Source organism: Martes martes, assembly GCF_963455335.1.
Source record: "Martes martes genome assembly, chromosome: 8".
NCBI classification, from domain to species: domain Eukaryota; kingdom Metazoa; phylum Chordata; class Mammalia; order Carnivora; family Mustelidae; genus Martes; species Martes martes.
Window position 1 is genome coordinate 47,217,038 of NC_137895.1, and position 13,448 is coordinate 47,230,485.

The 13,448-nt window shown below is 44.3% G+C and overlaps 1 protein-coding gene across 1 annotated transcript in view; it reads left to right on the forward strand.

Moving 5' to 3' along the window:
• The window catches only part of BEST3 (bestrophin 3), a 37,149-nt gene extending 25,022 nt beyond the window's left edge, over positions 1-12,127 (forward strand). Inside the window, exon 10 of the mRNA XM_080810538.1 lies at positions 10,006-12,127. Within this exon, the coding sequence (XP_080666664.1) occupies positions 10,006-10,948 (943 nt within the window). The 3' untranslated portion in view covers positions 10,949-12,127. The remainder of the gene's footprint in view (positions 1-10,005) is intronic.
• The last annotated feature ends 1,321 nt before the right edge of the window (positions 12,128-13,448 follow it).

The window sequence follows — 13,448 nt, forward strand, 5'->3', positions numbered from 1 at the left end:
AAAAGAAAAGAAACCAGCACCTTTGATAGGGTCAGAGAATCAGTCGCAGTGATGCTATTTAGCCCTTGGGCTCCATTGCTGTGGTCCAGTAAGTTGTTTGTGCAGGATGGTTAAAATGATATTTTTTTGGTCTCAAGATTTTTATCTTGATCTGCACATTCATCCCAATGGTCATAATTTCACATTCTCATGTGAATGTCCATGTTCCTTAGAAAGCATTAAAATATATATTTCCCCTATATCTAAATGTAGAAACTCAGAATTAAGGATTTACAAGACCTCCAAGAAAATACCCCAAACAATTATTGAGAAGACTAAATGAGATTGTAAACATAAAAACACTCTAGATATGACCATGGAGCATTGTCAGTATCGACCTGTGTAAATCTCTTATTTGTGGATGTCAAAGTGAGGCATAGAAAGATTAAACAAGTCTAAGCTATTATTTGTATTAAACTAGTTCTGGGAAATGTAAGACAGAAAATAAAATGCTTCAGAGAAAACTAGAGATATGATATTTAAGAATGCAGCTAAGTTTTTAGCTGTCAGAGAGCATTCCTGCAATTAAGACAGGCTGTTTGCTAGCGTGATGGGAACAGGCACAGGCAAAGGCCAGAGTCTGTCTATTAGGGGAGGCATTTAACCGGGCTCCTCTAGCACCAATTGGTCAAAGAAACAATTAGGTAAAAGCTCAATTGGTCTTGATTCTCTGCATGAATGGGGACCATTCCAGGGGATCCTCACAACCCAGGAACAGTAACTACAAGAATGCAGGCTTTTGGAGAATTCACAGAAATGCCCTCTTTGATCCATCACTGTCGATTCCTTCCAGGACTGTGCTCTTGTCTAAGGACCGTGCAACTTGTCTAAGCTGTTTCTGGTTGCCTGTGATGGAAAACCAACTCGAGCTAACTATAAGCATAAAAGGGTTTTCTTGAGTCACATCTAGAGACTAGCCTCACTTTGAGTGTGGCTGGATCCAGAGTCTCAGAGACTGTCACCAGCACTCACTATTGCCCTGTCTCTCTGTTCCCACTTTTCTCTCCACTGGCTCAGGTTTCAGGCAGGCTTACCCCTCCTGATGCACAATGGCAAGATGGCAGCCAGAAGCTTTAGGCCTATGACCTAACTTCTCGGCAAATCCTATAGAGAGAGTACATCTATTCTCCAACTCTTCAAACTGAAGGACCGAATTCGTTGGCTGGGCTTGGCTAACATGCCCATTCTTGAACCAATCACTATCAGTGGGGGGGACATGATGTTTTGATTAGACAAGGCTGGTTCACGTGTCCATCTTTGGACCGAGGAGTGTGGTCAGCCCCACCCAACCATATGGAGTGGATGTCTTAAGAAAATTAGGGTGGTATTACCAGGAAAGGGTGAATGGTTTGCTAGGCTAAGCAAAGCAATAGATGTCCTCTAAAATCACAAAAGATAATTCCCTAAGCATTGCATTGTTCACTCACCGAATACAATGTCAATACCAATAGAGCCATCCGACTGAAGCTCAGGGAAAAGCGAAGGTAAAAGTAAGGATCATTGTAGCCCAGATGATTTTATTGATGATATTGACCCAGTGAGCCCTTTGCATGAGAATAAAGACCAGGGGACAAAATAGTATGGTTGCAAACATTTCAGACAAGTGTTTGCGGCTTAATGTGCATATAAAATCCTTCCCTGGATGAGTAAGTTTTTTATTTTCTTATTCTATTGAGGATATATATTCCCAGCAGATTTAACTCAGAATTAAAAGTTCTCTTATCTTTTCATATCAATGTTTCACACTTATGAGCACAATTCCCATGATCCAGAAATTCTAAAAATCAAGGCAATGCCCTTCCATAACTGAGGAAAAGTACTATCCAGGGGCAACCTAAGAAATTACTCTGCTTCATATTATCCTTCATATTCGGCACGCTGCTCATTTCCACATAAAAAGGAAATTCCTTAGGGACGATTCCGCTCTCCTCTATATTCAGGAACATGTTCAAAATAATGCTCTATTTTCTACACATTTACCAAATGTACACTAATGAAATAAAATAAGTTGTCCCCCATTTTTTATCTCAAGTACAAACTTAAAATATGGTGTTTTTCCTTGTATCTTCACATACACAACAAAGGTGTCCATTTATTCCAGGCAAAATACACTTTCAGGGTCTGGTATATGGTAGGGTCTATGCCAAATGCCAGGCAGGGCAAAAAACGAAAACCAAAGCAAAACAAATACCTCTGAAGCTCACAGACACAACGAGGAGACAGGTTATAATACAATGTGGTAAACAGGGCAATTGAGAAATGCTCACTGAGCCCGGTGAGTCAGACAAAGCTCCTTGGAGCTGAGGAGTGTAAGGTGCATTTTAGGAACAAATTAGGAGCTAGCACAGAGGATAGGAATATGGGGATCCAGCAGAGGGTAAATTCCAAGCCAAGATGAGTAAAAATAGCAAGGAATCATAATATATTTGAAGTAACAGGGTTTTTTTTTAATTTCAGCTTTACTGAAGTATAGTTGACATATAAAATTATAAGATATTTAAAGTATACATTGTGGGACTGCCGTTTTAATTAATGCATCTTGTCATTTTCCTTACCGTGGTGACATTATTAACCAAGATAAAAAGAACACCCGCAAACGGTCGTTAAGAAGAGTCGTCCATAAGATCCACGTAAAGAAAACACATCCCAAGCCCCAAAAATGCAAATGGGTCTTCTCTGAGCGCTACTAAACACTTAACGTCTAAGAAACCAAACTTTACCAAAACAAAACCTAGAATGCTTAAACTTAAGCCAGCATTACTGAAAATAAATTTCTTTAAAAAAAGAAGATAAAATAAAAATAAGAGCCAGGCCTAGCCTACCACAGCTAGCTGGAGGTAGAATGCTTTTCATGTTATAGCACCATGAGTCATTCCAAAATCCTCATTCTTTTTTAAGCATTGGGATTATCATTAGCACAAATTTATAAGTCTCTGAGGAAATGAAAGACCTGAAGTCTCATAACTCCCTTTAATCCTGTCTTAAAAATCAAAATCACCAAGAGTAAAGAAGTAACAATCCCTTCAAGACCTTCAAAAAACCCAAAAGAAACATCTATCCGTAACTGCTGAAGGATTCCCAATCCTGGAGAAGAGGGACTTTAGCTGCTTATGAAATGGATCACACAAGTGTGTACACATGGGGCTGTGCTCGCTCACAGTGTCCTGCTGATGTAGACACCTGCTCTCAGCCTGGAAACCTTGAACCTCTGGCTGCAGTACCATTTAAAGAACACTACTTTATTGGGCTTCCAGCCAGGATCCAAATATGTCCCCACTTCCTCGCTTTTAGAGTGATCTCAAGGAATGGGTCTATGAAGTCATTTTGGGATGCACTTAGAAAAGAGGAGAAATATACACGTTTGTAAGTTTCTTCTCATTGGGAGCTGAGGGGTTTATTGAACATTTATTGACTTATTTACTTATCTATCTTTATTCCAAAGGTTCTGAGAATATGTCAAGATAATATAATTACTTTTTTGCAATTATACATATATATATTTAATGTGCACAAAGCATTAGGATTGCACGGTGCGGTCAGATGTATTCTTAGTGATAGTAGCTCTATCATACCAAAATCTGTATTTAACAAGCAAAGTATTAGATTGTGGTTAAATATACTTCTAGGGGCGCCTGGGTGGCTCAGTGGGTTAAAGCCTCTGCCTTCGGCTCAGGTCATGATCCCAGGGTCCTGGGATCGAGCCCCGCATCGGGCTCTCTGCTCAGCGGGGAGCCTGCTTCCTCCTCTCTCTCTCGCTGCCTGCCTCTCTGCCTACTTGTGATCTCTGTATGTCAAATAAATAAATAAATCTTTAAAAAAAAAAAAAAAATATACTTCTAGATGGGTGTTTTGGGCAGTAATCCTCTCTTAGCTAATTATATTAAAATATTTTAGTTTTATAAAAAAATACACAGGCTGATGTATACTATTGCATGCTTGGTTATAAACTACCAAAAATATCTCAATTTCTAAATCACTAACTTCAACAAAAAGGTATTCTTGGAACATTGATTTTCACTCAATGTACCAGAAAGGATGGAGAGATGGAACCTCCCAAGGAGATGGCATTAAGTTGGTAATTTTAGAACTTTCTCAGCGATTCTTTCATATGCCAACATGGCTTCACCATTGGCACTCAGTTTTCACCTTCTAAAAGATGTAAGAGGTATAGATGACTTAATTTCCTTTCCTAGCAAAACTCTTGTAGACTACGATGGTGTGGAAACGTGGGGGACCGTAAGTGAACCCCCATTTTGGACCACAATTTATTTTTGTGTCACTCAGTGGAGGCCAAGTGAGCATAATCAGAGTGGTAACAGAAGGCTAGATATGCCTGTTCTTTTGCCAGATTTGCCATAATCCTGGGTTCAAACTAGCAAAGAGGCAAGAGAAAGGTAGAGGGAAGGTTGCCAGCTCCGTGTGCATCTCACTGGGCTCAGCAAACCTCCCATGATGTTCCACTGCTAGAAACTATCCTCCAGCAAGGAAGTGGGTGGGGGGAGATGCTGGGTGAATGCCAGCCTTCTATCCACTGAATTTTCCTCACAGTGGCTTTTCCCCACACCTCCCAGCACAGAATGAGAGTTACCTTTCCCATCTCATAAATCCTGGGCTACCGCTTTGACAAGATTCTGCAGTGCAGAAGGTTATAAATAACAACCTTCACCTCTAATGGGTTTGAAGAGTGCATTTTGCTTTGCTGTGAATAAATGCTCCTCCACATGTGCTCCTGCTGCTCTGATAGATTTTCAGGCAAATTATCAGCTCCCTCCAAGGCAGCTTCCTGACTTTGAGTCACACCAGCAATTTGAACACAATAAATCTGATGTGAGAAGTAGAACTCATCATATGAAATATCAGTTTCCCAAATTCCTCATTAAAATTCTGTTAAAATGACCTAAATTAATTGAATTTAAGTTGTCAAAATACCACTTAAAATGTGGCGCAACAAGAAAAAAAAATGGTGACCATGTGAGTGACGATGTTGGCTAACCTTTTTGTGGCAAACATTCCACAATACACATTCCACAATACACATTCCACAATACACAAACATTCCACAATACACATTCCACAATACACAATACACAATATACAAAAAAAATGGTGACCATGTGAGTGATGATGTTGGCTAACCTTTTTGTGGCAAACATTCCACAATACACAATCATCACATCATATGCATTAAACTTCAGAATGTTCTATTTCAGTTATATATCAATAAATCTGGGGGCTGATTAAAAAAAACAAAAAACCATGGCCCAGACTAAAAAAGGCAAGCATCATCTACTTTTACCCTTCAATCTTTTGAAGCTCTATATTTACCTATCATTCACGTGAGAAAGGGGTTGCTTTGTAAAAAGTTTGCTCCAAAAAAAAAAAAAAATGCATTAAACCTCTCAAGTCATCAGGGCTGTTTTGGTCTTGCATATCAGACACACCCCAAGAATTCTGAAAGTCGCCACCATCTCCAGCAGTCCTGTCCCCTACCTCTTATTATGGCAACAGGAGGTGACAAGTGTTCTTCGGCGCCCTGACCAGCTCAAGCAGCTTCTCAAGAGCCCTTAATTAAATCCCTGCTGCTCAGGCCCTCAGATATCTGTCACTGGAAAGGGAGACTGTGGGGCTGATGGTGTTGTCGGTGTTCAACAGATATCTTGAAAATGTGGAGTGTTGGTCTTTTTTAACAGCTGAGATTGAAATAAGAACACATCCAATCCTGGCGCCAGTGTGACCCGTAGAAATAGTGCATGCTCTCCCTCCTTGGCTCGGCTAGCTCCAACTAGCCTGACTGGCTTAAGAGAATCTAGTCTCTGTCCCCCACTTCCCCTTCTCCACCCCTTCAAAAAGAGCCTAGTACTTGACACGACCTTCCTTAATATCATTTCTTCCGTATTGATGATTTACATTGTGCAGTCGGTGTTTACTGCGGGATTGGGCCACGTCTGCCAGTGGCACGAAAACCACCTGATCAGCCCTATCTTCCTTCTCCAGGGGAACCTAGTTTCTCCTGTCCCCATGCTTCCTCTCCATTCTTTCAGTGCCCTCGTCTAACCATGAAATGACTGTCAGCGTCCTCCCTCCTAAGATGTTCATTGTCAGTTGGCAGCTTCAAGGTGTAGTGACACTTAAAAAATATACTCTGGGAGGAGAAAAGGGAGTAACCTTCGAGCAGACGCTATCCTCTCCTCCAACCAGGTGCGAGAAGTCAGCGATGACTTGGAAGTCGCCTCTGACAGTCTGCCTGTCACTGACAGAGTCCTTTTCACGTCATCTACTCGTCAAAGCTTTTCCACATCTATTGCTCCTTTTGAACTCCCAACAGCCTGTGAGGCACTTAGACAAAGTACTGTTGTCCTAGTTTACCGAGTAAGATGTTGAGTCACAGAAAGGTTAAGTGGCTCTCCTCAGGTCACACAGCTGGTTAGAGTCAGCCCAGGCGGCAGAAATCCTGGCTCTGTAAGCTCCTGAAATAAATCATTTTCCTCACCACAGAGGCAATTCTCAAATTCCATCTTCTGGACACTAATGGCTGCATGGCACTTTCCATGAATGTCCTCCGAGCTCTAATTACCTGCCTATCTAACTCCAAGCAAATTCCAGAACTTAAGACCTTTTTCAGCTGACCTTCGCTAATGTAAAGCAATATAATGTTTCCGCTATCATTGTTTTGAGGCATTTTAAGTGGTGTTATATTTGGGCCTCAGGATTGTACTAACCTTTATACGAAAGGGACACTTCAAAAACCAAATAAGGAGGAGAAGAAAGTCTAAAAGGACCTAAAAGGTACATCCAAGCCTCCCCAACTGAGAAATGAAAAACCGTTAATGTTTTCCATTCCATGTACTCTAAGCTTTAAATCATTTTGTTCTCAGACCATGGTTTCTGCCATCATATTGGGAACCATGACTGTGGGAGAAAGGAGGTGGGGATCGTGAGACATTTGCACACGGAAACATTTGGACGAAAGGTCATTAGGTTCACCGTGCTAGGGAGTCTCACTGCTGCTCTTAAGTTCTGGACTGAACATAAACACCAGGAAGGCCTCCTTCACCACATCAGTTACCCAGATCCTGGCTGCCAAGTGTTCCTCCAAGGACCCCCTATCGGGTCCTTCAGACTAACAGCATGGAAAGTTCCTGTGTCATGTTTCTCATCCAAAGCATTTCTGGATGACCACACTCATCAGTGTTGCTTTCCATGTAGTTTTCCAGCTTGTACACTACGACCAAACAGCACACGGCTACTCATGCCCTCCATCCACAAAGACAGTCCAGAACTACCCACCTCTGCGGTCAAGTCCAAATCCCTCAACCTAGTATGTGAGACTCCATACCACAGTCCAAGCCTGCCTTCTCAGCTGTCTGCCTGACACTCTTCTGCACTTGACACAACTCAGGTATCTCCCATTCCTCACAAACACCCTAGAGTTTCTCCTGTCTCATTTGCTTAAGTCATTTCTTCCACTTGGAATGCTCAGTCCCTTCTCTGCCCATTCGATTCCTACTCGATGTCAAAGCCAGCTTGAAAGCTTACTTGACCTTCAAATGTAGCTATTTATATACAAGCTTCTCCCACCTTTTAAATGATGTGATATAGTACTTGTGCACCCAATTTATTCATAGCCAGTGCTCACATAGATTGAGTCGGGTAAGCGGATAAATCTCATGTGTCCACACCACAGTCTCCTGAGGCAAGAAGGTGCAGCAGGATCTCATGGGCAGCCCTGCCGGATGTCAGTTGTTGAATCAGTACTGATAGAGCAAGAGCATTGTCCTTTTGCAGTTTGCGCCTTGCAGCTGCTGTTTTTCTCTAACTGGTGACACAGGGCCTTAATCCTCTTGCCCCCATTGAATATACATGTCCCTCACATCAGTGCACCATTAGAAAATTGTGTCCTTTTAGGGTTTACAAAGTTTTGAAGTACTGATGGTACAACCAGGTTTCTTGGAAGATACTATCGTTCTTACAGGGTTGTGTGGTTCAGGAGGAGTCAAGGAAGACAAATCCCCAATAAAAAGTAAAGACCCCAAATGGAGGACAGAGGCTCACCCTATTGAGGGAGCTCGCCAGCTCCGCCTCCGCCTCAGATTCCCAGCGTGGCCATTTTAGTGGAGGACCGCGCTGTCGCTCCTTGGGTGCTCTCCGTAACCGAGTGCCCTCCTGAAGTGTGACTGCAGATTTGACCTCAGGAAATCCAAGGAGGGGGGGTGGCCAGGCCGCTGAGGCATGAGTCTGCGTTTCTGGAGTCCGTGTGTAAGAGAATCGGAGCCAGGCACAGCCCCCTGGGGTAGGGGGGGTGGGAGGCGGGTGGGGGGGGCGGGGCAGAGGCTATCCGATAGCCGAGAGCCCTGCTGGGGCTTTAGAAGAACAGCACGAGGTTGTAATCGGACGCCATCCGGGGACATTCAGCTGGTTAATCATCTTGCTCAGCCATCTTTTATTCATAAACACGGAGCTACGACGTTCTCTTTGCTGCTCACTGTGCCCTTTCAGGTCACACCCGTATCGTGCTCTTCCAACTTTACCCTCTGGGTCACAGAAAGTGCACCTGGCCTTGTGTAGGCATCTCGTCCCCACCGACGGTCACACGGATGGCCTCACGAATCCTGGACCGCGCCGACGGAGCGTGGGTGCTCCCAGAGCCAGTGTGAGCATGTGTGGTTTCAGAACGCGGTTTAACCTTGAACTTCAGTAAGACTGTATGTGCACCATGTACTGGGAGGCCGGACGGACTTGGCCTTACTACCCCATAGTTCTCACTCTCATCCCAATTACCCATTTTATTTCAGCCTTGAAGGAGAAGATTCAAAAGGATAGGGTTATTTGTTTTATGTCCCAAATGTTGAAAATGCAACATTACCAAAGCAATCAAACTTCAGCCACGCGGAGCCCAGCGGCATGGCCAGGCCACACACCACACACCACCCCTCCTCTGCTGTGCTCTTTCAACAGTGTTCACATTCCTCCTTCCTTAACCCTAAGTGAGCAGATCAGGGATGGTAACAAATTACCTGTGGGCAAGGACTGTTTTACTCATTAATCCATATCACTCGGCCACCCCCAGGCCTACCTTATCACCTGACACCCATGAAGCAGACTCTATATAAAAGGGATTAAGAACAAAGGCTTTGGAGTCAGATTTGAGTTCTACATGGCCCTCAGGAATCTCTCTGGGCCTCAGTTTCTTCATCTGTTAAGTAAGAATCATAATAGTACCAGCTCACACAATGAATGTGGTAATTAAGTGAATTAATGAAAGGAGGTACTTAAATAAATGTAAATGTCAGTTGTGTTTTGCAGGATCTTGCATTTAGCTACGATCCATTGTTTTGGGGGCTTTGCGGATCGTTAGTTCATGGCCTTAGTTCACCTGTAATAAGGCTGAAGGAACGCACATTGTATCCTCTTTTTGATTAATGTTCAGATCTCTAAATTAGTGATTTTCAAAAGTATGGTCTGGGAACTGCTGGGAATCCCTAAAAACTAGGATCCCCCCACAAGACCCAAGTCCTTAAGGTCAAAACTATTTTTCTAACAACACTAAAATGTTATTTACCTTTTTCACTCTCATTCTTTTCTGAGTGTGCAGTGGAATTTTCCAGAGGCTCCATGCCACATGATGATGTCATCACTTAACATTTAATGGAATGTGTGCTTGCACATTCTTGTATGTGTGGGTTTTCTTTTTTTATATTCCTCAGTTATTTCTGATGCAGTAAATAGCAATAGCTATAACCCACATAAACAAATCTCTTTGGGGTATTCAATAGTGCTTCAGAGTTTAAAAAGGTCCTGGGACCAGAAGTTTTGAGAATCTCTGCTAGACTCTCTCAGGTTAAAATCCCCTCCATTTCCAGATCTGGAATGCAAACATTCCAGATTCTGTCCTTAATTCTGAGACACTGCCCGGAGGGTTGGGGTCCCAAAGCCGAGTTGCCTGCATTGTGTCGTTGTGTGTTTCAGACTGTCCGGATCCGACTTCCCTGGCGAGGACTGGCTGTGGAGTTACGAGAAGCACGGCCACCGCCGTTCCGTGATTAGGAGAGTCAAGAGATTCCTGAGCGCCCACGAACACGCCTCCAGCCCCCGGAGGAGAAGCTACAGCCGGCAGGCCAGTGACAGCTCCATGTTCTTTCCCCCAAGCGGTGATGTCAGCCCAGCCAGGGATCTGTTGGATGTGCCCTCCAGAAGCCACCACCGTGCCCCAGGCACCCCAAACCAGACCTGCTCCCCAGAGGGGAGCATCAAGATGTACTCCAGCCTGGGGGAGCTGTCCACTATCAGGGAGACCAGCCGGACGAGTACTTTGCAGAGCCTGAGTCCACAGTCCAGTGTGAGGGTCTCCCCCACCAAAATGCCCCAGGTGCCTGAGGTACTGATCACAGTGGCCGAGGCATCGATGCCTGTGTCCGACGGCTCCATGGCCTCCATCCAGAGTGCAGAGTTTACTGGGGTGGAGCCAAGCGGGACTGGACCCCAGGAGGTCCCCGTGGGATTGATTCCATGCCCCTCAGAGAAAGGGACACCTCCTAGGGACCCCAGTCCCCAGACTAGTTCTGCCAAAGATGAAAGAAATGTCCCCACATTTGCTTCTGGGGAAGACCCTAATGATGACAAGTTCCTGAAAAGGTGGAGCCTCCCGGGGTTCCTGGAGTCCAGCCACACCTCCCTGGTGGGCCTCCGCCCAGATCCCATGAGCCCTGAGCCCATTCTCTTACTTGACACAGAAACATCTTCAGAGACCAGTGGAATCAACATCGTGGCTGGCTCTCGAGCCTCTCCTGATATGCTGTATTTAATGGAAAACCTGGACACCAAGGAAACAGATATCATAGATTTTAACAATGAGCCAGCTGAGGAACCACCCAAAGGAAGACCAGAACCTCTGGGACCTGGTTCTAGCTGAGGTTCTTACTTTCAGTATTAGTTCCAGAAAATACCTAAGGACTGGTCAACTTTTTAAAAAGCCATCATACTATATAAGCTACTTAAAACTAAAGGGCATTATGATCCTAGTTTCTGAGAACTGAGAAAATCAAATACATTCACATCATATGTTACAAGGTGACTTTCACAGAAGCCACACAGACCACAGTGACCTATCTTAACCAAACAAGGAATCTTAATAATATATTATGGCTTATAATTCAGAGATTATGTTACCTTTGGAAAGGATCTTGTAGCCGATAGTCTGCCAGTTTTGCCCCCAGAAAGACAAAGATTGCCTCTCCTCCCCACTTTTTCTCTTTTCTTCAACTCCTCAGTCATAAAGAGAGGGATATGGGTCACACGATGCTGCAAAACTCCTTCCTAATACTGACTCTTTGAGGCTTTCTAACCATCTCACTCCCACTTTCTAGAACTACGATCACTTCTTGATTCTTAAGCTTCACAGCATCATAACCTCTACCTCCTTTCAATTTCTTTTTCTCTGTTTTCTTTTTATTCTCTCATCCTTTTGTCTTTCCCTTCTACTCTGTCCCACCTTTCAGGTTGTACTATTTTCTGTTGCCAACTCTGCTCCTTACTTTTTGCCATGATTTGCAGACGATGCAGACCTTGGCAGCACCTCCCACAGGGCAATCAAAGATGTCTGCAAGTCCATCCTGACACACTCAAGCCTCCCAGTGGAAGGGGCACGGGGGCTGATGGCAGCCATTGCCATTCTTTCTGTACCCACCCCCTGGTCTTGAACACTGGAGAAATCGGAAGCCAAGAGGACAAGGAATCTCATAAGCAAATGCTTATGGAACCAAAGAATAACAAGGTTTGAGTGTGTTTAACACAAACTCTTAAGCTAAAATCCCAGTCATGTCACAACATGGGACCAGTTACTGTGTCTGCCAGGTTGTTTGGCATGAGGTAAGATATTGGAGCTGGGAGGTTAAGGGGGTCCAGGACGGCACGATGGGGACAGGACATTGACCAGTTCCCTCCAAGGAGTTGTTGGGGTCGGCAGTTGGTTGGGGCCTCTGACTTCATGTGGAGAAGACCATGTCTTAGGAGTGCTGTTCTCACTATCTCTCTTGTATGGCGAAGCTTGACTACATACGACTTAATAAATAAAATAACCCTGATTACTACCACTTATCGAGTACACATGGGTCCAGGCAGCAGCCTGTAAAGTTCACAGAGAATCTCACTAATCCCCACAGGAATCCTATGGTTCAGTCTACTATTCTCTCCATTTTAAAGATGAAGAAAACAGAGTGTTTGGAAAAGCAAAATAGCATGACTTACAACACACAGCCAGAAAGGGATAGAGCTCAGATTCAAGCCCAGGTTTACCTGACTCAAGAGCCCACCCTCTTAACCTGGGCGCTCCCTCACTGTGTCAAGCCATGTGTGAGGCCCTGAATCAGCCAGCTGTGTGCCCACAGTTCTGGAGGATGCCCCAAGGAAGCCATCCCTGAACTTCTCCAGCCTTGGCAGGTCCTCTGGGTCCTCCCTGCTTGAGTCTACCTGGTCTTTTTTTTTTTTTTTTTAAGACTTTATTTATTTGAGAGAGAAAGAGAGTGGGGGATGGGCAGAGGGAGAGGGAGAGAATCGCAAGCAGACTTCAAACTCAGCGTGGAGCCCAATGCAGGGCTCGATCCCATGACCCCGAGACCGTGCCCTGAGCCACTCATGAGGCTCATGAGACACTCAACTGACTGAGCCACCCGGGTGCCCCTACCTGGTCTTTTATGCATGCATACAGGAGGACATTTCTCCCACTTTGAGCCCAGCCATCATCCGCTTCATTTTTCTGACAGAAGACAGTGGTCAGAACCCTTCTCCCCAACTACTCCCAACATGCAATGTTATAATTAGCACATTTTTACAAGACCCTGCATCCAACTGGGCCACCCAAGCTGCATGACAGCAGTGACATTTACTTTAACTGGGTTTTCTCCAAAGATTGAAAGGAAATAATATTGGGAGAAATACTATACATCGATGGTTCTCTATGTGGGTCAAGAGGGTAAGCACCTGGGAAGGGGCCGATATTCCCAAAGCATTAGTAAGGGTTATGCAATCAAGCCCTGATATAAACGCAGCTGAGAGCCAGGAACCCTAACCCTCCCCCAGCCTCTAATTGCTATTTTTTTGGCTATTTCAACTTAAGTTGAAATTCTCTTCTCTTTGGCTTTATCTATTGCTCAAATTCAAACAAGTTTCTACCTAGCTGCTTTCAAAATATAAGCAATTTTTGTTCATAAATCCAAAGTGATAAATGACACACAAACAGAATGTATGACTCCAGGTGTCCACTCTCCTGGACTAGGGAAGTGTTCATTCATCTCTGCTTCCATCCATCCCTTATGCACCTTTGTCCAGAGAACTATTTAATTTCCTCAGTACTTCATCAGACTCTGAGGGGGCCTCCCATTTCCTCCTTGCACTAAAAGCTGAATAATGACTCA